General features: G+C 46.5%; 1 protein-coding gene across 1 annotated transcript; it reads left to right on the top strand.

Moving 5' to 3' along the window:
* On the top strand, positions 1 to 27704 carry LOC126457058 (uncharacterized). Its single transcript, XM_050093057.1, has 2 exons — positions 1 to 576; positions 27190 to 27704. The coding sequence occupies exons 1-2, from the start codon at positions 14 to 16 to the stop codon at positions 27623 to 27625; spliced, it is 999 nt and encodes a 332-aa protein (XP_049949014.1). The 5' UTR covers positions 1 to 13; the 3' UTR covers positions 27626 to 27704.

Here is a 27704-nt window from a genome sequence, read left to right on the forward strand (position 1 = left end):
AGAATCACCCGCAATGGAATCCGTTACCAAGGTTGAAGAGACTGCAGCTGTCGACCTAGACGCTTTACTGGACGCTGGGGAGGGCCTCATGGTGACTCTCGTGGCAGGAGAGACGCGGCTGATGGCGCGCAGGGCCGTCCTGGCAGCGAGGAGCCCCGTCTTCAGCGCAATGTTCAGCCACGACACGCTGGAGTCCAGCAGCAATGAGGTCACCATAACAGACGTGGAGGGTCCGGTGCTAAGAGAGCTACTGGCCTACTGCCACACACTGAGGACTCCACATCCGTCCAGCATGACTCCCCAAGTTCTGGCAGCAGCAGACAAATACGATTTGTCGGGATTGAAGACAGTGTGTGAGCAGCAGCTGGTTTCTCTGCTGACTGTAGAGTCAGCGGCGGCCACAGCAGTGCTCGCTGTCAGGCACACATGCCCCAGCCTCACGAAAACCGCCGTCGCCTTCATAAAGGCCAACTTCCAGGTGCTGGCCACTCAGGGTTGGGCCAATGCTGTGCACAACCAGCCCAAGGATGTGGTCGAAGTGTGTTGGCTACTCGGGCAGCCACCGACAAAAATCAGGTAAGCACAAGCATAAGAGCAAGATGCTAATCTGTGTTTTCCAGCGCTAAGTGTTGTGTGTGTGTGTTGTGTGTGTGTGTGTGTGTGTGTGTTGTGTGTGTGTGTGTGTGTGTTGTGTGTGTTTTGTGTGTGTGTGTGTGTGTTTTGTGTGTGTGTGTGTTTTGTGTGTGTGTGTGTGTGTGTGTGTGTGTGTGTGTGTGTGTGTGTGTTTTGTGTGGGTGTTTTCTGTGTGTGTGTGTTTTCTGTGTGTGTGTTTTTTGTAAGCCTACAATGTTTACCATTGAATTAAGTAGATGTGTTTGTGCTGGGAAATATACCTTCAGTGAAGACTACAAAATTCATCTGGTGATAGCTCACAAACCTTTTGTTGCCTTTTCGTGACTGGTACAACAGATCTATGAACTGAAATGTTTGTTACGAGATAAATAAGCTAACAAAATCTTTGGAAGAGCCAAATATTTTATAACTTCAAGAACTGCTTTGATCTCTAAGCAATTCATCAATACTTGCAGTCGCTAGTTCATTTAAACCATATGTGTATGTAGGTTTTGGCATTATGCCTGTTCTGAGAAAAAAAGATATGTTTATTGTGTTCTCAGCAGGAGACGTTCTTGTTGTGAGTACACAGGTGTGCTACCCAGCAGGGAAACACACAGTAACCTCTGCAGATTGTACTCGAGCAGGCGAGTGCTCGGGATTTTTTGTGCCTGATGTATAGCTCATCACAACCCTCTCGACGAAAAGTTGCATCTAGTAGTTTGGCGTCACAGTTGCTACTGATGAGATACTTCTTACTGGTATTAAGCTGGATAACGAGAAGTCGAAAATGAAGAGTATGTCGATCCTCACTAGCACCAGGAACATAACAGTATGCCGCAATGTATCTACCACTTGTCATGCCCTGATGTAAATGGTGACATGTCGCAAATTCAGACTTCCTCCCTTCACTCAGTTCCATGTCTCACAGTACACATTCAACAGCCAGGTGGACACCTTTGAGCAGGCAGGTGAAACTCTGCATCTGCATCTGTCAGCAGCGTTGCTTCTGCCAGCCCCAGCATCAACAAACATCTCATGGGAAGCCAACAAATGTGGGCAGCCATGAGTTGATGATAGCACTTCCTACTTATGATCACGATGTACTTTTCAATGTATTCAAAATATCATACATCCTGCCTCAGTGCGCCTACCACTGTGCAGGGTAGTCTTACAACTTTGCCTGTTGCATTATTTGTTTCTATTTTCTTACTGTATCCCATCAGTTTTCGTAGTTAAATTAGTTTGTTAACCCTGATCGGTACAGGGGGAATTTTACATCAAGCTCCAAAGAGTCATGTTACATACAGCAGATATCTAGTAGGCAAGGTACTGTAAGCACATACGCTCATATGCTCTGTGTTCACCCACAACACCCTCATGACATCACAGCAACACCGAAGCTTTGAGCAGCGTCCACACAATACTGGGTCTTCTTACCACATTTCTCTGCTTCTCTGTTAGGGAGTGACCTAGTAATGGTGCTGTAGTAGGTACTCATTTCTGTAACAGTGATGCTGTGTACAGAAGCAGATGACAAACCTCGGCGCCCCTGTCTTGCATGAAGTTTTCCATGGTGCTAGTAATAACCTTCCAGTGAATGCCACTAACTTAGCCCAGACAGGTTGCTCATGTTATATTGTAGGAATGTGACTCCGCCTGGGTATCGACTTTTTCACCGTTTCAAAGGGAAATGAAGGACGAGAGATAGGGTTCAATGTCCGTTCCACTTCCTCCCTTACATCTTGAAGCGTCTGGATTTTTTGCTCTCCATGCAATCAAAGTGCCTCCTGAACTTCCTCTCTCACTATCTGACGAAGAACACTTGCGAAATCAGTTCCTTCCTCCATCACAGACATCGATTCGACGTTTGGAAGCCGTTCAAACTTTTTGATGCATTGTCTCGTTATACTGGCACCACTTTATGAAGTCGTCAGCTGTCGGAACCTCCTTCAGGAGTAGGGCTTGATACATGTCCTCAGCAATACCCTTCATGAGATGTGCAACCTTATCTTCCTCCTTCAGTCTAACATCCGCTATTTTACACTGCTCCAAGACGTCTTGAAGGTAGGATGCTGTAGTTTCTCTTGGACGCTGTGCCCTGAACTTTAGTTTATCTTCAGCCTCGCACTTCTGTCGTTGTTTTGCCGAAATACTTGCGCAGTTCCGTCCGGAATAGTTCCCAGCTTGTGAACTTCTCCTCGTTGTTCTCATACCATTGCTTGGCAGTGCCCTCCAAGTAGAAAAATACGTTAGCCAAACACACGGTGCCATCCCATTTGTTAAATTAGGCTATACGCTTATATACCCTCTGCCACTTGTTTGGATCTTGTCCATCGTCACCAGAGAACCCGGAAGGATGTCTCATGGGGTGGCACACAGTTGCTGTCATCCTAACGTCCTCGTCTTCTTCTGTCTCCGATAGACTGCGATGTGTTGAATATGGCTCGAACTGAAGTTTCTCACCACGTAAACGGCGGCTCTGTCGTGGCCTGATTGGAGCCACTGTCGTCGATAACTTGCGCTATCGTAAGTTCCAATACCCAACGTCTCCACCAGAATGTCACTTAGAAGAAGGTGTAATTAAATTAATGACGAACACTAACTTCACTTAACGAATGTTTGTTCAGCACTTGCACATAAAAGGGCGTGGAGCGAACTGCCTCCAGCCAGAACACAAACAGTAATACACAGCTACAGAACATTCCAGTACAATGATTCATGACATTTGTGGATACTTGTAGAATGTACTCGAACCGAATATAGAAATTAAAATTCTACAGTCCAGGTGAGTTTTGAACATACCACCCTTCATGCAACAGTTTAGTGTCATATCCACTACATCACGGTGCTAGTTTGAATGGAATCCTCAGTGTAAGAGTCCTTATCCCATCCCAAATCGAGTCTAATTCGAAGGCATTTTCGCCAACATGGTCTCTGGGGTCTCTTAAGGGTGGGGAACCGAACCCAGTCCACAGAAGGTCCCAGTTTTCTTTGTGAAGTTTGTTTTTTACCGTCTTGAATTGTAAATCACTCTGTAGGCCTTAGTAGTAAATCAGTAATTTATCAGATTATAATCGCTAGTTCTCTGTCGTGAGGTGACTTCCCAATGAACATACCTAAAAGCTGAGACACTCGTAAATGTAACGTCTACATTGGAGATTTCTCACGACCTGTTCTGGTAAGTAGGTGTATTTCCAGGATGATTGTGCACATACACTGATGACTCAAAACATTATGTCCGCAGCCCACTATTAGGTTGAATGCCTCCTGATGCTGTAGCGGGCATGTGGCGAAGTAAGAGAAGAATTTCAGCGGAACAGAGATGAAAGGGAAGCCATTATAGCGAAGATTCGGGCCCCAAATGCGCAAATCCACTGATACAAGCCTTTTTGACAAAGGGCCCATTGTTGTGGCACTGCGGCTGCAAACGGGAATCTCTGAGAAGGCGAAGGTGGTCGCCTGTTCGCCTACTTCTGTCGTGAGCACCTATGGAAAGTGGTCGAAGGATGGTGAAACGAGGAGTAGGCTGTATGGTTTTGGACGACTTCGTATCTTCACGAAACGTAGAGGTCGGAGGATCCCTCCTGTGTAACTCTAGACAGGTAGCGATCTGTGGTAGGTCTGACGACACAGTGCTGGTGCAGGCACAAGTGTTTCGGAGCACATCGTTCAAAGGCCATCGTCGAACCTGGAGCTCCACGTCACATGACCCCTACGTATTCCTGTGTTGACCAAACGACATAGGTAGTTAAGATTGCAGAGGGCACAGCATCACAGAGTATTCAGCCCTTTGACCAATAGAAACATATGGCCTGTCGAATAAATCGCATTTCTTGTTACAACAGGTCGATGGTTGGGTCCTTACTCTGACATCGACATGAAACGTGCACTGAACCACAGATGCCTTGTGTTAAGAGGTAGATTGAGTTGGGCTTCCACTAGATTTGTGATGGTAATAAAATGCATCATGATGGCTGTGAAATACTTGAACATTACGGACCACCTGCATCGCTTCATGCTTGAAGTCTCACCCTCAGGTAATGACATCTTCCAGCAGGATAACCGTCTGTGTTGCAAAGTCAGAATCGTGCTACAGTGAAATAACACTGTCATGTCCAGATAATGTGCCTGTCATGTATCCATTGGAACACACATCGGGAGCCAGCTGTGTGCCAGTAGACAGCCGTCTCTTACTTTGCAGGAATTGCTTCACCTGGGCGTAGACATCTGGTGCCACATACGAGGGTAATCCCAAATGTAAGGTCTCCTAATTTTTATAAGTACATAGACCTGTTTATTTCTACAGTGGTTTACATCAGTCTACAGCTCGAACATTGAGCTATTTTTCGATATAATCACCATTTCTACCGATGCATTTTTGTAGACGCTGTGGCAGTTTTTGTATGCCCCGCCACCGTGCTGTTCAGAAAGTTATGAATCTCTTCTTTCACCTCGTCGTCGGAGCTGAATCGCTTTCCGGCCAAATGTTATTTTAACCTAGGGAACAGATGATAGTCACTGGGCGCCAAGTGAGGACTATAGGGTGGGTGGGTGATTGTTCCACTGAGACTGTTGCAAGAGAGCAACGATTTGTCGAGCGATGTGTGGGCGAGCGTTGTCATGGAGAATGTGTACGCCGGTTCTTAATTGCCCGTTTGAGTTTCTTAAAAGTCTCACAGTGCCTGTCAGCGTTAATTGTGGTCCGAGTGGGCATAAAGTCGACCAACAATACCCCTTTCCGATCCCAAAAAACGGTTGTCATGACTTTACCGGCAGACACCGTTTGCTTGAAATTCCGCGGCTTTGGCGAAGAAGAATGCCGCCACTGGCGTGATTGTTGCTTGGTCTCAGGTGTAAAGTGGTATGCCCACGTTTCGTCACTCATGACAATTGAGTCCATAAAGTTGTCCTGTTCGGCTGCAAGGAAAGCATCGACTCGTTGCCACATGTGGTCCTCAGTCAGCATGCGTGGCACCCATCTTGCGCACACCTTCCTGTAGTTCAATGTTTCCGTTAAAATTCTGTGAGCGGTGCTTCGGGAAACCTCAGGAACCAACATGCAGAGATGATCCAGTGTGATCCGCCGATCTTCACGCACGCTTTGCTCAACCTTCAACACTGTCTCCTCAGAAATTGATGGTCTCCCGCTCCTCTGTTCGTGAATTTCGGACTGACCAGCTGCAAACACTCTACACCACTTACGAACATTTATGACATCCATACACAACTCACCGTACACTTCCGTCAATTGGCGATGGATTTCAATCGGTGCAGTGCCCTTTGCGTTCAAAAACCGAATAATTGCGCGCAATTCCCACTTGGCGGTAACATCAAACGGGAGCTCTATTCTCAACGGCTGCCAAGCCAAGACTGAGCCCCTCAGAGCGACGTGTGCATGTTTACACATAGCGCGTGAAGCACTCTTCATAACAGTGTGACCAACTGCCACACGAACATAGTTCTGTATTTATAAAAAAAAATAGAGGCCTTACCTTTGGGATTACCCTCGTACTTCAATGACTTGTAGAAGCCGTGGCAATTAGAATCTCTGTTGTACTGTCTTTGAAAAGTCGAACAACACGCTGTTAAACATGTGGTCATAATGTTTTGGCTCATCGGTGTAAAACTGCAGTTCGAGAACAGCCTCTGTAATTCATGGCCCCTATCACATAGTGTTGCACTGCGACACGACACAGATTTAGCATCTGCTTGAAGAACAGTTACAATTAGCTTGACATAACGTGTCTGAAATGTGTGCGTTAGCTTTTCAATGTGTGTAAATATTTCATTACTGGAAGTACATGGTGAGAGTAAATCCACTGGTATCTGCGTTAATATCTTGCACTATTACGGCATGATCTTCATACAACTGACGGAGTTTCGTGACTTCTGATCACCTGTTGGGAACTACTACAGCTGCCATTGAGGATCTCCTCTTCGTTATGGTTTACGCTGTTTAGGCGTGTTGGAGATTCTTCCTTGGTGCAGAGTGCGCTTCCTGCACTCATTGAATTTCTGTTCTTCCGTAGGCTTCTGTAATTCGTGTAGCAGCGTCAGGATGCTCTTTGTATTCAATTGTGGTGATCGTAACGACTGATTGCTGGGTTGTGAGTGGGTATGAAAGAAACAACGCAGACATGACTTTCTATGATCAAATGCCATGCGTTGATATGTGGTAAGATTTGTTTAATTTTTTTTTGGGGGGGGGGGGGGGGGGATTTGATGTCCACCAGTTACGCAAAACACCGTTAATCTCAGTACCAAAACTTGTTTCGACACCACTGTGCCATCATCAGTGGGTTTTCGTCTTTATATATTCTTTAAATTTGGTGAGCATGAATTTTAAGGACCACTTTTGTGTTAATTATTACAGGTAGCTTGTCATGATGCGGAGAATGGAAGTACTTGCCACACGAAAACATGACAAGCTACCTGTAATAATTAACACAAGTGGTCCAAAAAATTCAGGCTCACCAAATTTAATGAATAAATAAAAACGAAAACCCACTAATGATGGCACAGTAATGCCAAAACGTGTTTGGGTACTGAGAAAAACGGTTATTTTGCGTAACTGGCGGACCTCAAATCCCAAAAATTTTAACTGCAAACACGGCCAATACAAGGAGCTGCAAATCAAAAGATGGATATCTGTTTGTAAAGTTGTTGTAAATCAGATTCCTCTTTTTTGCATGCGTCTTGGCTGAGTGCGTTACGCTTGCCTGTCCAAGATGGAAGAGTCGCTGTTTTTAACTGAATTCGGGGAAAGTGAAGATAACGAAATCTCACTTGGGTGGCACACGCGCACTAGATGCCTTAAGATGTGTGTAGAGTAACCAGCTTCTCTATTCCATAGAAACTTAGCGTATCACTATAGCTATCATACAAACGTTGAGGGTCTATTTGTGTTTTATACTTCTACAAAGATATAGGATTAATCACTTTGGGTGGCAGCGTCTAGCATTTGTTTTCAGTTGACGGAAAGAGATGGCATTTCAGCAGAGCTGTCTGTCTGAATGGCGACATCAAACAGCTGTCTTTTTGCTAAGCACGTGCAAGGCCTTTTTAAATTTACAGCCGGTAGTTCTTCTCTTAACCGCTTAGATGGCGATTTACGCTTCCTAGATTTGAGTCCAGTATTTTCTGTATCTGCTAGTTCATTCATGGACGGAGTACTAAGTTAGTGTGATTCTAAGTAGTCTGTCCTCTGTCAGTATTGTCAATAGCATTTGTTAAGTAAGACAAATCCTATTGTTCACTGTGCGTTTTCCCCTGCTTTTTGCAGGGTAGGCAGAAAGCTAGACTTCCTTCACTGTCTTTTTCCCACAGGTCCCACATATTATCTTAGCCGAAATACAGAACATACACACGTCCATAAACAAAGGACTTCAGACGTGTAATTATCATAAAGTAATCGTCAACAGATACTGCAGGAGACTTCCGTTGTTCAACCAATCTCTTTCTCATAACAGTAGACACTTATGCCACGTAATGTAACGTGGCTTTTCCTCTGACGCATTTCAGAAATGAAAGGGAAAAATCATTAAAATCTTCTCTACCCATTTCTCTGTCAAAAATTAGCTCGTATACATCTGTAATTGGGCATGCTAGTAGGAATTTTTCTACAGTGGCTCACAGTTGACCTGAGTTTTTAAATTCTCATGTTCGACTAATGTTTTGCAGGCCTGTATATGGGCCACATACCCTGTTAAGACGTTCTTAGTAGAATGAATGCTGTTTCTTATTAGTTTCTCATTTTGTGGATCTGCAACTTTAGGGGCGGCTTCCCTGATTATCTTGGTGGTTTTCCTCATTTTTCGTTTTAATAAATACCATGATACGAGGTGTATGAGAAAAGTAACGAGACGAATCTTTTTGGCTACCAAAGCTTTTATTTTTGTCAAAAGTATTGTGCCCTTCAAAGTAATTCCCTCCGGCAGTTATTCACCAGCGGAGTCGTTGTTTCCAGTCTTGTTAGCAGCGCAGAAAGGCTTCAAATGCTAAGACATTTAACATGTCGGTCACATTTATTTGAATGTTCGTCAGAGTCCCGAAATGAGTGCTTTTAAGGTTTTTTTTTTCAATTTCTGGGAAAGAAAAGTCAGGACATTTCAGATCCGGTGGATATGGGGGCTGTGGAACAAAAGCAGTGCCTTCAAGTGGCTGTGTGACATGGGGCGTTTTCATGGTGCATCATCCACTTGTCTGCAACGTCTAGTCTCATTTAATTCACACCTTTCCTGATACTTTGATGGATGTCTTTACAAACTCTTAGCTGACGATCTGTCCTATAGGAACAAATTCTTCATGCATGATACCTTTACTATCAAAAAAGCAAATAACCATAGAAGTTTGGCCTTGACAGTACAAGCTTGCGATTTTTAACAATTTATGAGTTATTTTAAAAACACTGGTAACAACCTAGCCAGATTAAATTTTTCACCCACAGCCTGAAGGACTAATATAGAAAACAAGCTAAGACTGAAATAAAAGAAATCCCAAAGCAAAACCCCAGAAGGGCAGATTTAAAAAAAAAGCAACAACCATTAACGCCTGAAGGGTTGTTTTAAAAAAATATCACTGCCACAACGAATACCACCTGAACAGCAGATTTTTTTTTAAATGCAAGTAATAACGGATAACTCCTGAAGGGCTGATTGTAAGAAATACCAACCTGAAGGACCAATTAAGAAATGCAATTAAAACAATTAACTAGTATTTGAAAAGTTAGTTTTGAAAAGTTAGTTTTGAAAGTTTTGGAAAGTTAGTTTTGGAAAGTTAGTTTTGGAAAGTTAGTTTTGGAAAGTTAGTTTTGGAAAGTTAGTTTTGGAAAGTTAGTTTTGGAAAGTTGGTTTTGGAAAGATAGTTTTGGAAAGATAGTTTTGAGAAGTTACTTTTGAGAAGTTATATTTGAGAAGTTAGTTTTGAGAAGTTAGATTTGAGAAGTTAGTTTTGAGAAGTTAGTTTTGAGAAGTTAGTTTTGAGAAGTTAGTTTTGAGAAGTTAGTTTTGAGAAGTTAGTTTTGAGAAGTTAGTTTTGAGAAGTTAGTTTTGAGAAGTTGGTTTTGAGAAGTTGGTTTTGAGAAGTTGGTTTTGAGAAGTTGGTTTTGAGAAGTTGGTTTTGAGAAGTTGGTTTTGAGAAGTTGGTTTTGAGAAGTTGGTTTTGAGAAGTTGGTTTTGAGAAGTTGGTTTTGAGAAGTTGGTTTTGAGAAGTTGGTTTTGAAATGGTTGTTTTGAAATGGTTGTATTGAAATGGTTGTATTGAAATGGTTGTGTTGAAATGGTTGTGTTGAAATGGTTGTGTTGAAATGGTTGTGTTGAAATGGTTGTGTTGAAATGGTTGTGTTGAAATGGTTGTGTTGAAATGGTTGTGTTGAAATGGTTGTGTTGAAATGGTTGTGTTGAAATGGTTGTGTTGAAATGGTTGTGTTGAAATGGTTGTGTTGAAATGGTTGTGTTGAAATGGTTGTGTTGAAATGGTTGTGTTGAAATGGTTGTGTTGAAATGGTTGTGTTGAAATGGTTGTATTGAAAAGTCAGTTTTGAAACAGGCCTGAAGGTCTATCTTACAAGGTATATGAGTAATTAACAAGACACTTTAAGTTTAACAAAGAAATCAGTCATAAGTAGGCTTCAAAATTTCCACACATTACAATTACAATCGGCAATAAAATAACTGAAGATTTGGTTCTCAATTGTAAATCAGTGTGATCTCCCTCAAATTTGGCTCATTTATGACCTGACCCGTACACTACAGATGGCTCGCAAACCACAAGTTTAGCGTGGGAGTGTCCACAAGTCTACCACAGGCTAAAACATCCAGTTGCCATCCGGTACTTACAAAAATAGTAACAGAAATGAGAAACTAGCCAGATAACATAATTTAAAACTTCCGGGCTGAATTGCCGTGGTCCATATATAAAACTACTTTTACTTCCTGACGTCTCGTTGTCTACTGCTGGCATCTTCCGAGGTGAGTCGGCGACTGGCTGCTAGGCGCTGGAGGTCCCGCTTATATAGAGCGCTTGGATGGCGCCACCACTCATCACGTGCTTCCGGCTTTAAAACTATCTCTGGCTAGTGCCATGTCTCTCGATTACAGATAATCTATTGTCACTTCGTTGGTAAAAAGTCGACCACCGTATCTTGTCTAGTTTTAATCCTCCTTTTTTTTTTTAATTAAAATTATTTTCGTGCTTGTAGATCTCTATAGCATCTCTATACAAGCGGGTATAATAATGTGAGGTCCTAGCAAAACACATTGGTAGTCCTACTGGTAACGTAAGGCCCTAACTAAATGTAAGGACTTGAACGAGGCAAGAATAATAGTTGCTACTAATCTCTGGGACCACTGAAGGAGGATACAAAGAAAACAGGTTTCACATCTAGTGGATGAGGTAATTGTGAAATTCCATGACATGAAAAGGGCTTCTTTGAAAGCTGACCAACCTTCAATTTCTACGATTGTAGTACGTAAGTTCAAGTGTTTTCTAGAGGACCCGTGGTAATCGCTGTTGACGATTAAGCTGCCAGATACCGCATAAGCTGCACTACATTTACCAAATAAAAAACATAGGCCTAAACCCAGTGTCGAACCATCGACCTGCTGCATGCTAACCCAAAAGACTATCCACTGCATCAGCCGTACAGTAAGAGGACTGTGTGCTCACAAAGATGCTTACCATACATGTGGTTACAGTGTTGCCAAATTGCCACTCTTTAACGTCCTTTTTCTGCCGGATGTACTCGCCGGATGAAATTTTGTGAGATATTTTTTTTTTTATCGCTGGCGTATGAGGAGTTGCACTGCGAAGCCCGAATGCGCGAATTTCACTTCACCCTGTATATTGTGGTCAGGAAGCTGAGGCAGCCTTGCAAGAATAGATATGAAGGGCGTTCAGTATGTACTGCAACTCTTCTTTTTTCTAAATGCAGGTTGGTTTTATTCAGAATTCCAATACACCATATTATTTCCCATTCTTATGGCTACTAAACCCTCTTTTTCACCATAACCTCCATTCAGTGCGATGGCCTTAATCCACCTTACTGGGAGGGTCTGTATGCTCACATGGTATCACTCTTCTGATCGACATTGCAGTTTCTTGCTGCATCAACAACCTCCCCATCGTCCACGTACTTCTTCTCACAGAGTTCCTCATTTATTCTGCCTAAGAGATGGAAGTGGAAAGGTGGGAGACCCGGGCTGTAGGGTGGATGAGGAAGAATAGTGCAATGCAGTTCTATGAGCCCCTGTCCTGTGTGTCAGCTCGTGTGAGGCCTTACGTTGTCGAGGAGGAGGAGGAAGAGCTTGTTTGCATTTTTGTGTCCCTGAAGAATTTCCCGAGGGTAACACAATATGCTTCAGAGTTGATCGCTGCACTATGAAGGAGGACATCAAACAGTGTAACACTTCAGAATCGCGGAAGTCCGTCACCATGACTTTATGAACTTAGGGTGCGGCTTTGATCTTTCACTTTGCAGGAGAGGTGGTATGGTACCACTCTATGCACTGATGCTTCGCTTCCGATTCTAAGTGATGAACCCACGTTTCATCGCCTGTGACGATGTTCGACGAAAACTTGTCACTATCAGCCTCGTAACGCACAAGTAATTTCGCACGGATGCTCCCTCGTTGCTCTTCATGGTCTTCTGATAGGCGGCGGGGAACCCAACGGACACACACCTATGAGTACCGCAACTGGTGTGTCAGCGGTATCAACAGTCTTGCAGCTGTGCACCGAGGTCTTTGTGATCTGTCGATCATCTGGAATGAGAGTATCCGTATTTCCAACATTGCAGCAGTCACAGCTGTGTGCGTCCGTCCAGCAAGCGGGGGACCGGACAGGTGAACTTACTGCGACGACAGGTGGCTCGTCCAACAACTCAGCGCACTTACGTTTACTGCCCGGTCTTCGTAGGCACTTTGTAAGTACCAAAGATGCTCTGCGAAGCTCTGGTTTTCCACTAAAAGGAACTCAGTGACAACTCTGTTTCGAATGCACCTCCGTTACAGACGCCATTTTGAAAACTATGAATAACGCCACCTTCTATCGGAACTTCATGAAATTGTAAGGGCTGAAGCACGAATATTCCTCTGTTCCACGACAAATTGAGCATTTGTTCAACCGAAATTAGCGGAGAAAAAAGTTACATTACTTACTGAATGCCCCTCATGTAATGGTAGTTCACCAAAGTGCATTAAATAATAATTTACTCTAAGATACCGGTTTCTCCGACACCTTCAGACACATCCTTCATTGATGTGGATCTACACTTCCTTTCATTCTCTAGCTGTTGGGCTAGGTCACCCTCCTGGGTGCGTTTTCCTCCATCCCCTGTGCAGTACTGATTACTGCACTGACGATGATAATGGACTAGTATGCTTGTTTGTACCTGATATCCAGCATGGTAGCCAGTCTGCTGTGATGGGGCACCATGTACCATGTTGGTTGTAGCCCCCTGGCCACACAGGGATTGCTCTGCTGATGCCTGTGCCGTTAACTCCCCATGTATGCCAAGAGGTAGATGCCTGTCACCCTGGGGCATTGGGACTCTGAGCAATGGCCATCCTGCCAGGTGGCCTTTGTTGTGGTAGGGTGGCGCCCGTTGGGAGGGCCCCTGGTCAGACTGGGTTGCATCAGGGCGGATGACATGCCATGAAGCGTACTACTCCATCTCTTGCTGGCGACGCAACGCCAGCAGTCTCTAAGCGGTCAAGGTCTAATTATAATGCAAAAACGTAAGACCCCCAAATCGTCCCCTTCCCTGGCCACACCATGGGAGGAGTGTCAGGCTAAGGATGGCAGCGAATCTTACTCCAATACCTCATATCTACGAGGGTTTGTGGGGCATCCTTCATGTCGTCGAAGCCTCTGTTTTTTGTGGAACATTTAGAGGACAAGTTTGGGGAGGTGGAGGGATTGTAGAAAAGGCGATCGGGCTCAGTCTTGATAAAAACAGCTTCCTATGCCAAGTCACAGGCACTACTCGCCTGTGACAAGCTGGGAGTGTCTGTGGTTGTATCACACACCATAAGAGCTTAAATATGGTCCAGGGTATTGTTGTGACTGGGGAAGTCCATCACATCCCAATACTTCATGTGCCCCACCTCTCATCTGTGTCAACTGCAGAGATCACCATTCCCCTTGCTCACCACACTGCAGGATTCTCCAGAAGGAATGGCAAATCATAAAATAAAAGATCCTGGATCGACTGATCTACACAGAGGCTAAGTGGAAATTTGACCACGTACATCCTGTACCTCGGACTTCTTACACCGCCACTACGGGAACAGTTCTAGCCCCATCTGTTCAGTCAATTCCAGTTGGCTCTCAGAGCGATAAGACTACTCCTGCCCCCTTGACAGTAGGGGAGGGGGGTCGTTTCCCTCCCTGTTGCTCGCACACCACCTACCTTGGGAGCGCTGCTTCCCCCCCCCCCCCAACCATCTTGGACGTTCGTCACCACTTCTCAGTTAGAGATGCGTAAGTCTTCTTCAGCTCCTTTCAGTAGGAAGGTGTCTCTTGGCTCACTACCTCCCCAGTTTTCTACTATTGGAAAAGATGACACCCACCAGTGGCTGAAGCACCCAAAAGCAGCTGGTTGTAGGGCTTCACGATCTTCTTCAGTCCTGGAGGCCGAATCAAAGAAGCCCTCCTAGTCAGAGAAACCCAAAGAGCAGTGAGAAAAATCAAAAAGCAAGACCCCTCAAGAACAAGGAAATTGCAGCTGTGTCACCCACACCACCACTACTTAAAAGCTCTGCATTTGAGGGTGAGGTGGAGATTCTGGCATCCACTGAGGACCTGGATCTCGCCGGGCTCTCAGATACAATGGATAAAGACTGCTCAGGAACTAAGTGGCAGCAGGTGACCCTGAGGCGTAAACTGACTCATTGGGCGTTTCATTCCTTCCCTGCCTCACGATAACGTCATCCTCCAGTGGAATTGCCACTGTTTTTTCAACCGCCTGGCTGAGCTACAGGAACTGTTTAAACCTTACACTTGCTTTCTTCACTGCCCTCCAGGAAGCCTGGTTCCTGGCAATGTGGACCCCTACCCTTTGCGGCTGTAGGGGATATTACAAGAACAATAGTGAATATAATAGAGGGTCAGGTGGAGTTTGCGTCTATGTTGTGAACTCAGTATGTAGTGAACCTGTGCCCCTTCACACTCCTCTTGAAGCTGTGGCTGTCAGGATAAGGACAACAATGGAAATAACTGTCTGTAATGTATATCATCCTCAAGATGGTGTGGTACCCCTGAACATCTTGGCTGCACTGATTCAACAACTCCCTAAACCTCTACTACCTTTGGGAGATTTTAATGCCCATAATCCCTTATGGGGTGGCACCATGCTTACTGGACAAGGTAGAGAGGTCGAATGTTTACTGTCTCAGTTCGACCTCTGCCTCCTAAATACTAGGGCTCCCACACATTTTAGTGTGATTTATGGCACTTATTTGGCCATTAATTTATTACTTTGCAGCCCAGGACTTCTCCCATCAGTCCACTGGAAAGTCTATAATGACTTGTTCTAGTAACCATTTCCCCATCTTCCTGTCGCTCCCTTGGCGTCATGCACATGGACTCTAAGAAAGGCAGACTGGGAAACTTTCACCTCTTTTATCGCCATTGAATTTCCTCCACATGCTACCAACGATGTGATCGTTGAGCAAGTCACTAGAACGATCGTTTCTGCGGCTGGAAACGCGATCCCTTGCTCCTTAGGGTGCCCCCCGGCGAAAGACAGTACCTTGGTGGTCGCCAGAAATTGCCGAGCCCATTAAAGATCGTAGGCAGGCTCTACAGCGACATAAGCTTCACACATATCTCGAGCACCTAAGGGCTTATAAATGGTTCCATGTCCGCGTTCGCCAGCTTTCGAAACAGGAGTGTTGGGAGAGGTACGTCTCGACCATTGGGTTCCATACGTCAACTTCCCAAGTCTGGATGAAGATCAGACGTGTTTTTGGGTAGCAGACCCCAACAGGTATCCCTGGCATTACCGTCGATGTCCGTGTTACTTACCGACGGAAAATGGATTGCCAAGCACTTCGCTGAGCACTATGCTCGAGCCTCTGCAGCGGAGAATTACCCCCAGAATTTCACGCCCTCAAATGGGTGATGGAAGGGAAAGTCCTCTCGTCCACTAGAAGGCATAGTGAACACTGTAACGCCCCATTTAGAGAGTGGGGGCTCCTCAGCGCCCTTGCACATTGCCTCGACACAGCTCCTGGACTGGATTGGATCCACATTCAGATGATTAAACATCTCTTGTTCAACTACAAGGATATCTCCCCGTCTTCTTCAACCAGATCAGGTGCGATGGTGTCTTTCCATCGCAATGGCGGGAGAGCACAATCATTCCAGTGCTCAAACGAGGTAAAAACCCACTTGGTGTGGATAGCTATCGCCCCATCAGCCTCAACCAACGTTCTTTGTAAGGTGCTAGAATGTATGGTGTGTCGGTGGTTTTCTTGGGTCGTGGAATCACGTGACCTACTGGCTCCATGCCAGGGCGGTTTCCGCCGAGGTCGGTCTACCAACACCTTGTTGCCATCTTTTTTGATTTACAAAAAAAGCTTAAGACATGACCTGGCGACAACATATCCTTGCCACGTTATATGAGTGAGGTCTCTGGGGTCCACTTCCGATTTTTATCCAAAATTTCCTATCGATCCGTACTTTCCTTGTCCAAGTTGGTGCCTCCCATAGTTCCCCTCATATCCAGCAGAATGGGGTCCATCAGGGCTCTGTATTCACTGTGCATTTTTAGTGGCCATCAACGGCCTAGCAGCGGTTGTGGGGCCGTATGTCTCACCTTCTCTGTATGCAGACGACTTCTGCATTTCGTACCGATGCTCCACTACTGGTGTACCTGAGCGACGCCTGCAGGGAGCCATTCACGAGGCATAGTCATGGGCTCTAGCCCACAGCTTCCCATTTTCATCAGCAAAGTTTTGTGTCATTCACTTCTGTGAGCGTTGTAATGTTCATCTGGAACCAGAACTTTATGTTAATTACGATCCACTCACTGTAGCGCAGACGTATCGATTCTTAGGACTGGTTTTCGACGCCTGATTGACTTGGCTTTCTCATCTTCGTTAGCTTAAGTGGAAGTGCTATCAGCACTTCAACGCCCTCCGTTGCCTGACCAACGCCAACTGAGGTGCAGATCCCTCTACGTTGCCAAAGCTCTACAGAGTCCTTGTTCAATCCCGACATGACTATGGGAGTCTGGTTTATGGTTCGGTGGCACCCTCAGCGTTGCATTTACTCGACTCAGTGCACCACTGTGGAGTTCCACTAGCGACAGGAGCTTTTAGGACGGGTATGGCGACCAGCATCCTGATGGACGCCGGAGTCCCTCCATTGAAGTTTAGGCATGCACAACTGATCGCCAGTTACGTTGCACACATTCGTAGTTCGCCTGCACATTCGAATTACCGTTTTGTTTTCCCAACCACTGTGGTTCATCTCTCGCATCAGCAGCCCCAGTCAGGATTCATGATTGCGGTTCGTGTCTGATCGCTTCTGTCTCAACCGGAGTCCTTCTCTTTACCACTTCTACTCGAGGTCCATTCACGTACACCTCCATGGTGTAAACCTCGGCCAAAGCTTCACCAAGACCTTTAAATGGCCCTAAGGACCCAGTTATTCCCGCGGCTCTCCGCTGCCACTTTCTTTCGATTCTTGATGTTTTCCTGGGATATGGAGTGGTTTACACCGACGGCTCAATGGCTGATGGTCACGTTGGCTTCGCCAACGTTCAGAGGCCTTGTTGAGCCCCATTCCTTGCTCGATGGCTGCAGTGTTTTCACTGTAGACCTGGTGGCTATATCTCGTGCTCTTGCGCACATACATTTAGGCCCTGGGGAGTCGTTTCTTCTGTGTACAGACTCCTTGAGCAGCCTACAAGCAATCGGCCAATGCTACCCTCGCCATCCTTTTCTAGCGTCTATCCAAGAGTCCATCTATGCCCTGGAATGGCCCAGGCGTTCAGTGGTGTTTGTCAGGACCCCAGGTCACGTCTGAATCCCAGGCAACGAACTTGTTAACAGGCTGGCCAAACAGGCTACATGGAAACCGCTTATGGAGGGCGGCATTAAAATAACTGACCAGCATTCTTTATTACGCAGAAAAGTTTTTCGGCTTTGGGAGACAGAATGGCATAGTCTCAGTATGCACAACAAACTGTGTGCCATTAAGGAGACTACGAATGTGTGAACGTCCTCCATGCAGGCCTCTGTCAGGTACTCTGTGGCTCTCTGATGACTCTGCATTGGCCATGCTTGGGCGACATATGGCTATATGGCAACCTCTTGCACCGTGAAGACCCACCTCCGTGTCGGTGGGGTGCGCAGTTGACAGTGGCCCATATTCTTTTTTACTGTCCTAGTTTAGCAGACAACGCCTCATTGGCTGATCTGGTTTTAAATTTTATACGTGAGGGTGGGTTTTATCACTTGATATAAGTTTCAGTGCAGGCCCTTTGTTCCTCAGTGCCCTCCACCCTTGTGCTTTTATGGTGGAGGTTTTGATGTGTTGCAGAGTGACTGGCTTATCCTTTTATTTTCGTGGGCAGCCAGCCAGGGTACTCTGCTCTCCCGTTTTACTCTCTTCTACCAGTTTCTTGCGTCTCTGTGTTTTACTTGGCCTATTTTGTTCCTTGTAGTGTTAGTTGGTCTCCTGTCGTCCTTGTGGTTTTTCCTTCTTCTCGGTATTGTGCTGTGTGTCCTGTTTGTTTTACATCTACATACATACTCCGCAGTCCACCATACGGTGCGTGGTGGAGGGTACCTCGTACCACAACTAGCATCTTCTCTCCCTGTTCCACTCCGAAACAGAAAGAGGGAAAAATGACTGTCTGTATGCCTCTGTACGACCTCTTATCTCTCTTATCTTATCTTTGTGGTCTTTCCGCGAAATGTAAGTTGTCGGCAGAAAAATTGTACAGCAGTCAGCCGCTAATGCTGGTTCTCTAAATATCCTCAGTAGCGATTCACGAAAAGAACGCCTCCTTTCCTCTATAGATTCCTACCCGAGTTCCTGAAGCATTTCCGTAACACTCGCGTGATGACCAAACCTACCAGTAACAAGTCTAGCAGCGTGCCTCTGAATCGCTTCTATGTCCTCCCTCAATCCGACCTGATAGGGATCCCAAACGCTCGAGGAGTACTCAAGAATAGATTGTATTAGTGTTTTATAAGCGGTCTCCTTTACAGATGAACCACATCTTCCCAAAATTCTACCAATGAACCGAAGACGATTATCCACCTTCCCTACAACTGCCATTACGTGCTTGTCCCACTTCATATCGCTCTGCAATGTTATGCCCAAATATGTAATCGACGTGACTATGTCAAGCGCTACACTACTAATGGAGTATTCAAACACTACAGGATTCTTTTTACTCTTCATCTGCATTAATTTACATTTATCTACATTTAGAGTTAGCTGCCATTCTTCACACCAATCACAAATCCTGTCAAAGTCATCTTGTATCCTCCTACAGTCACTCAACGACGACACGTTACCGTACACCACAGCATCGTCAGCAAACAGCTGCACATTGCTATCCACCTTATCAAAAAGATCACTTATGTAGATAGAAAACAGCGGACCTACCACACTTCCCTGGGGCACTCCAGATTGTACCCTCACCTCCGATGAACACTCACCATCGAGGACAATGTACTGGGTTCTATTGCTTAAGAAGTTTTCGAGCCACTCACATACTTGGGAACCAATCCCATATGCTCGTACCTTAGTTAGGAGTCTGCAGTGGGGCACCGGGTCAAACGCTTTCCGGAAGTCAAGGAATATGGCATCAGTCTGATAACCTTCATCCATGGTTCGCAAGATATCATGTCAAAAAAGGGCGAGTTGCGTTTGGCAGGAGCGATGCTTTCTAAAGCCGTGCTGATGCATGGACAGAAACTTCTCTGTCTCAACGAAATTAATTATATTCGAACTGAGAATATGTTAGAGACTCCTGCTACAAACTGATGTTAAGGATATTGGTCTGTAATTTTGAGGATTCTTTATTCTTTCCCTTGAAGAATTGTTACAATAGGAACAAGCACCGATGATCAAGTAGTTTGGTCCGTTTCCCCCTTTTAAACAAACAAACCAACCAACCAACCTTTAATTCATTTGAAGAGTATTCCATGTAACCATAATTACGATTAGTGTTTATACACACAGTTATCCGAGAGCTTCTCACAAGAGTTTTGCTTGGCGATTTTTACACTCCAGTAGCTGACTCTGGCCACATTCCTTTCCAATTTTAGTACGTTTCTTGTATTTTTTGGTGTAGAGAGTGAGCCACAGCGTTAACAAACTGTATATCACGTACTCGTATTTTCATCTGTTTTCGGTTACTGTTAAAAAGTGTATCATATTTAAAAAATCATACTTGCTTCGATATCTCAATCAATAAGTCCTATAAGCTGGGTGATTCTTCCACTGTGTACAAACCCCAGGGATTCATTTATGAGAAGATACGGAACACAAAAAATGCATAATGAACTTACGTCCGAAAATTTATGGTTATTTTATTCAAATGTACTCTGTTACGGAGACTACAGCTTAATTGGCGCTGTACCATGCAACCACAGTTAAAATATTTGTTGAAAACAGTTTCCATGTGTGTACGCGCCGTAGCATGTTGTGGCTGTTGATATACTTTCCGGGATGTGAGGTCGTGGTCGAAGAACTTTTCTGCTCCTTACGTTTCGTCCAGAACTGCGCTGGACTTCCTCAGAGGCGCTGCTCCGCTGAGTCTTGCGGACTGACTGGTCGGGTGACTGAGAGTGACTTATATATTGTGAGAAAGGGGGGCGTGGTTCAGGTGACACGTGATGAGCAGTATAATCCATAGCAAAGATAAGGTTGGCTATCGATTACCACCTTGTCAAAGATAAAAATTGTTAGCAATTTTGTAGAGCCACTGATAATCCATAGCAAAGATAAGGTTGACTATCGATTACCACCTTGTCCAAGATAAAAATTGTTAGCAATTTTGTAGAGCCACTGTCCATATATCGCTAAGTTTCATAGCCTCCTCCTTCCTATTAAAATTATCGTGATGTTTATAAATTTCGATAGCTTCTCTATATAGCCGTGGATAGTAATTTAACATTGTAGATAAAACTTCGGTATCCGAAAACTTCACTTAGTGGTTGCCTGGTTGAAGAGCATGTTCCGCTACAGCTGACTTTTCTATTTTTCCAAGTCGACAAAGACTTTTATGCTCTTTCAGTCGCGTGTTTACGCTTCTTTTGGTAGTACCAATGTAAACTTTACCACAGGTACATGGAATTTTATACACACCACATATCGACAGGAGAGTGCGTTTATCCTTCACAGATCGTAGTACTTGATTTATTTTCTTTGTTGGTTTAAAGATCAGTTTTATGTCACGTTTTCGTAAAATCATACCGATCCGATCTGTTACTTTTTTAATAAAAGGGAGAACTACTGTATTTTTCTGTCGTTGTGGTTCATTCTAATCTTTTGGGTTTCTGTTCCTTGGACGCAAAATTCTATTCATCTCTTTCTCTTACAGTAGTTCTCCCTTTTATTAAAAAAGTAACAGATCGGATCGGTAAGATTTTACGAAAACATGACATAAAACCGATCTTTAAAACAACAAAGAAAATAAGTCAAGTACTACGATCTGTGAAGGATAAACGCCCTAACCTGTCGATATGTGGTGTGTATAAAATTCCATGAACCTGTGGTAAAGATTACATTGGTACTACCAAAAGAAGCGTAAACACGCGACTGAAAGAGCATAAAAGTCTTTATCGACTTGGAAAAATAGAAAAGTCAGCTGTAGCGGAAAATGCTCTTCAACCAGGCAACCACCAAGTGAAGTTTTCGGATACCGAAGTTTTATCTACAACGTTAAATTACTATCCACGGCTATATAGAGAAGCTATCGAAATTTATAAACATCACGATAATTTTAATAGGAAAGAGGAGGCTATGAAACTTAGCGATATATGAACAATGGCTCTACAAAATTGCTAACAACTTTTTTATCTTGGACAAGGTGTAATCGATACTCAACCTTATCTTTGCTATGGATTATCATGGCTCTACAAAATTGCTAACAATTTTTATCTTTGATAAGGTGGTAATCGATAGTCAACCTTATCTTTGCTATGGATTATCACTGCTCATCACGTGTCACCTGAACCACGCGCCCCTTTCTCACAATATATAAGTCGCTCTCAGACACCCGACCAGTCTCCTGGCAATTCCCTTCGTGCCCCCCCCCTCCCCCCCCCGCTGAGGACATCATCAGGTTCCTCACCATCGTCCTCCAAAATGTTTATCCCTTTCAGCGCCCCCACACACTCCAGCAGATCTCCCTCGCCGCCCGTTCCATATTCCAACTCAAGATGTACGCCACCTACTCCAACAACCAGGCCGATTTCACCTTCTCCCGTCTTGACACCCTCGTCTAAATCCCTGTCATGGCGCGACAGCAACGTATCCTTTTAAACAATATCCGCTCCCTCTCCGCCAACAAGAACCTCTTCCAGCACACCCTTGCCACCCACCGCGTTGATGCCTTCCTCCTCAATGAAACCTTCCTCCAACCCCACCACTCCATCCACACCTCACCCTATCTCCTCCACCACTCCGATAATCCCCTCCCAATTGCACGTGGCGGAGTTGCCATTGGTCACCACCGCCAGATCCCCGTTAGGCTCCAACCTCTCCTTCCCGACCTCACCAAACACCTGATCCTTAGTCTCTTCTTCCCCGGCCTTACTGTTACCTGCGCCACCATCTATGTCCGCCCTAACGCCCCTATTCCCTTCGACTTCCTCTCCCACATTGACTGTACCTTCTCCTCCTACGTGATCGCCGCCGACCTCAACATCCATAGTCGTTCCGCCGCCCAGTTACGGCGGTGGCATCGGTTCCTCTCCTCCCTTCAAGGCGACCTCATCCCCATCCCCCAGCACACCCGTCCCGAATCCAATTCAACTCCTGATGTTATCCTCTCCTCCCCCAACCTCCTTGGCCGCATAACGGTGGATGTCCTGGAGCCTATTGGTAGCGACCATCTCCCTGTCCTCCTCACCGTTTCAGACGGTCGTCGCCCCCGCCCCGACCCTCGTAATGACCCTCCCCGTAAGTACGTCCACGAATATTCCCATGCCGACTGGAATGCCTACCGGGATACCCTTTCCACCCAGGTCGATAGCCACCCCTTCACCTAACACCACCCTGACGATGTCACCCATGCCGCCCCCTTTCTGCAGCAGACTTTGTCTGAGGCCGTGGAGGCCCACGTCCCTACTGTCGCCATCCACCCCCACCGTGCTACCTTACCCCCACAGGCTGTCCTCCTCCTCCGTGAATCCCGTCGTCTCTACCATGCCTTCCTCCGCACACGTGACCCGGACACACTACGACGCCACCGGCAAATCCAGCGACACATTCGTAATTTGCTCACGGCTAAGAAACGCCGGGACTGGCGACAGACATGCACCCGTTTAAATGCTACCCTACCAATTAACTCGTCCAAGTACTGGTCGGCCTTCCGTCGCCTTACCGGAACTAAACCCTCCCCCTATCATCCTCTTCTCCATGATGATCACCCTTTCCCTGACACCCTTAGTAAGGCCAATCACTTTGCCTCCTCCCTCTCCGATGTATTTTCCATCCCCGATGATCCCCAGTTCGATTACTCCCTCTTCCCGGATATCTGCGATCGAACTGACACCTCTGTCACTCCCCTCGCTCCTGGTTTCCAGTACTTGGACAACATTGCACACATGGAACTCAATCCCCCTATCACTACACAGGATCTCATAGATACACTCCGCACAAAATGCAACACTGCTCCTGGTCACGATCGTGTCACCTACCGTCACCTTCGTGAAGCTCCCGTCTCTTTCCTCTCCACCCTGGCCAGGCTCTACAATGTAGTCCTGTCCACCGGTTACTACCCCAACCTGTGGAAAACCTCCCGTATCCTCATGTTCCTTAAACCTGGCAAACCACCGTCCGCCGTCTCCTCCTACCGTCCCATCAGCCTTACCTCGGTCTTCAGCAAGGTCCTGGAATCTATCCTCACCCGACGCATCCACCAGCATCTCCACCAGCACCGCCTCCTTCCCGTTACTTAGTGTGGCTTTCGGCCGTCCTTCTCTTCCGACGACCTTCTCCTTCACCTCACTCATCTCCTTTCCGAACAGCTTAATTCCCGTCGCTCCGCAATCTTCCTCTCTCTGGACCTCGAACGTGCATATGACCGCATATGGCATTCCGGTCTCCTCTTCAAGCTCCAAACCTTCGCCCTTCCCATTAACTACATCCATCTGATCGGCTCCTTTCTCTCCCGCCGTCCTTCCTATGTCACCATCCATAACACCGATTCCTACACCTTTTTCCCCTCTGCCGGTGTGCCCCAAGGCTCCATCCTCTCCCCCCTTCTGTACCTTTTGTACACGGCGGACATGCCGCCGCCATCAGCCCCCGTCCACCTTCTCCAGTTTGCCGATGACACCGCCTTCCTTGCCCTTGCCCCCACCCTACAGCGCTCCCAACACCTTCTCCAATCCTATCTTGACCTGTTCACCGCTTGGTGCAACTAGTGGTTGCTCAAGGTCAATCCCTCCAAAACCCAGGCGATCATTGTAGGCAAAACCACCCCTTCTTTCCGCCTCCTTGATTTCTATCTCACCATCTATGGCCGTCCTATCGCCCTCACTCCCACCCTTACGTACCTTGGCATCACCCTCGACCGTCGCCTCTCCTGGACTCCCCACCTCCAGACAATCCAAGCCAAGGCACACTCCCGACTCAGTCTCCTCAATCTCCTCTCCAGCCGTACGTGGGGTCTGGACCCCTCCACCATCCTCCACACCTATAAGTCCCTCATCCGCCCTATCCTTTGTTATGCCCATCCGGCTTGGATCTCCACCCCCCCTACCTTTTATAAATCCCTCCAAATCCTTGAACGTCATGCTCTCCGCCTCGCCTATCGTGTCCGTCTCCCCTCCCCCACGCGGCTCCTGTACGATCTCATCCCCTTCCCCCACCTCCTCCTTTTCCTTGAAAGGATACAGCTCCTGTACACCTCCCACAAACTCGATCCTCCTCACCTGCTCGTCTCCCCGATTCTCTCCCACCCCCGCCCGCTGACGCACCTGTATTCGCACGTCCCACCCGGTCTCCATCTCTCCACCCTCCTTACCCCCTCCCAAGGTGGCTTCCGCCAGCTCCCCCTCCCTGATGATGCCCTCCTCCCCTCCATCTACCCCTCATACCAACTTTGATCCTCCCGCCCTCCTCCTGTGCTTGCTCCTCTGGGCACCCTCCCTCCCTTCTCTCCCTTTTCCCTCCCTCCTCCTTTTCTCCTCCTTTTCTCCCCCCTCCTCCCCCGGGCCTTCTCTCCCCTGTCCCTCTCCTCCTGCCCCCGTCTCCTCAGCCATTGGCATCCTTTTTCTCCCCTCTCCCCCACCTCACCCCTGTTCCCCTCTTGGCAGGTCCCCGGACTCGCACACGCTAAGTGGACATTCGCGCGCCGGAGATCACCGCCATCAGTGTTTCGTGTGTGCCATCATGTTTAGTGTTCAGTGTTCACCGTCACACTCCATCGTTCACCAGTGCCATTGTCATCTTCAGTGTTTGTGCATCGTGTCATCAGTTAGCAGTGTGGATTATCGACGAGTGTGAACGGCTCCGTGTTTGTCTCTATGTGTCTCCTGTTTTATTGCCCACTGTTCTGTAACTTATGCGTCTTCTCACTGTTTCTGCTCCTTGTATCTTCTATGGCTGAAGAGCAGCGTAGTGTGCTGCTGACAGCTTGCCTGTTGTACAGGTTTTAAAATAACAACAAAGTAAAAAAAAAAAAAAAACCCGACCAGTCAGTCGGCAAGACTCAGCGGAGCAGCACCTCTGAGGAAGTCCAGCGCAGTTCTGGACGAAACGTAAGGAGCAGAAAAATTCTTCGACCACGACCTCGCATTGCGGACCCGGAAAGTATATCAACAGCCATGTCACCCGGTCGTGAAAGCCTTCATTCTACAAGTAGTATGTTGTCTCACACGATCACATCAGCCAGGCTGTTTCCAAACAGTATCAAAGGCAGCATGAATACGCCGCTCCACTGTCTCCTCATCAGGAATGGACTCGGCATACACAACACCTTTGAGAAGGTCCCATAACCAGAAATCGCACGGGTTGAGATCCTGTGAACAAGCAGGTCATGCTACTGGATCGCCCTCGTCCGATCCATCAACCAGTGAAGACACAACTGAGAAGCGTCCGGATTTTAAAGGTGAAGTGGGTTAGAGTACTGTCATGTAGGGGTCACATAACCCTTCGAATCATCAATAGCTCCTCTTCCAGCACAGGAGGCAAGGTCACCTGCAAGAAAGTCTAACATTTCCGGCCCGTTAGGTGACGTAGAAGGAAGACTGGTCCCACAATAAAGAGGTTCCAGCTGCACCCGTGCTGATGATTCTGCCACCATACAGTTGTGGTTCTGCATACAATCCTGCAGATGACTGTTACGAAAGTTGAAGATACCACTCGGTGTAAAGGTGGCCTCATCTGTGAATAGGATGGATGACATCCCGGAATCGTGGGGAGCCTGGTGAAGAGACCAGTGACCAAAGTGATACAGATGTGAAAAGTCTGTCGCTAGTGAGCGCTGCACACGCTGTAAGTGATGTGGTGGGTAACAGTTGGCATGGAGAATGTTCCACACGGACGTCGGGCGGGTCCACTGCTTAGTCATTTTCTTCGACGTATGGTGCCTTTTAAGACTTCTTGCTTCCTGGAACGACACTCCCTCAGACAAAGGGTGAAACACGATTGCAAACGCTAAATGCTGTGGCTGTTGTCAGTGGGGATAGGTCTTCTCATACAACCATGCTTCCCACAACCCATTGTCATTTGCATTTGCGTAAGTAAACACCATTTCAGCAATCTCTCAATTCGAATACGGAATCATTGTGTACGACGCTGTATCACATCGACTACAAGGTGAATCAACAGGAGAGGTGAATCGGACACAAGTTTATCAGTGTCTGTGGCGAGAGAGGGTGCTAGGGCGTGACGTATGAGGAACATTACCAGCAGATGATGCATACTGTAACTATGGCTGCATGGTGCAGCACGTATTAGATCGCAGTCTCTGTAACAGTGTGATTAAATAGTTTCTAGCATGGAAACCATGCATTACCGGACGTAAGCTGAATAGGCTTTTTTTATTACGTATCCTCTCTGTACAGAGTGGAAAAAAATAACCCTGTGTGTGTGTGTGTGTGTGTGTGTGTGTGTGTGTGTGTGTGTGTGTGTGGTAGTGTAGAGTGTAAGACTCTTTTGCCGTCCGTTGTGGCCGAGCGGTTCTAATCGCTTCAGTCTGGAACCGCACGACCGCTACGGTCGCAGGTTTGAATCCTGCTTCGGTTATGGATGTGTGTGATGTCCTTAGGTTAGTTAGGTTTAAGTAATTCTAAGTTCTAGGGGAGTGTTGACCTCAGAAGTTGAGTCCCATAGTGCTCAGAGCCATTTTTGTAAGACTCTTTTATGTTCGCACAGGAGCGGTTTTGGAGAGGAGGAAACCAGGAGACTGATCGAGGCGTTTGAGGAGGGGGATGTAGAGGAGCTGCTGGAACTCATCGCGGCAGGGGCGGATGTGAGGACGAGGGATAGTGATGGGATGACCGCCCTGCACTTCTTTGCAGAGATGGGATACGTGGAGGTAGTGAGGAGTCTGGTGGAGAGAGGGGCAGAGGTTGACGCCAGAAACAGCAGTAACGAGACGCCCCTGCACTTCGCTGCAATCGGTGGCCACTCACCTATTGTGCGGCTGCTGGTAGCGTGTTCCGCTGACGTCAACGCAAGGAATTGTTACGAGAGAACACCGCTGCAGTTTGCTGCGTGGCATGGGTACGAAGAGACGGCAGCGTTTCTGGTGGAGGCGGGAGCCGACACGGAAGCTAGGGATAAAGATGGGAGAACCTACCTCAACTGACAACCAGGAGTATGGATGCCATCATATAACTAACAGTTCAATTGAATATCTATGATATAAAACAAATAATGCTTCACTA

This window comes from Schistocerca serialis, chromosome 1, assembly GCF_023864345.2.
Source record: "Schistocerca serialis cubense isolate TAMUIC-IGC-003099 chromosome 1, iqSchSeri2.2, whole genome shotgun sequence".
Taxonomy (NCBI): domain Eukaryota; kingdom Metazoa; phylum Arthropoda; class Insecta; order Orthoptera; family Acrididae; genus Schistocerca; species Schistocerca serialis.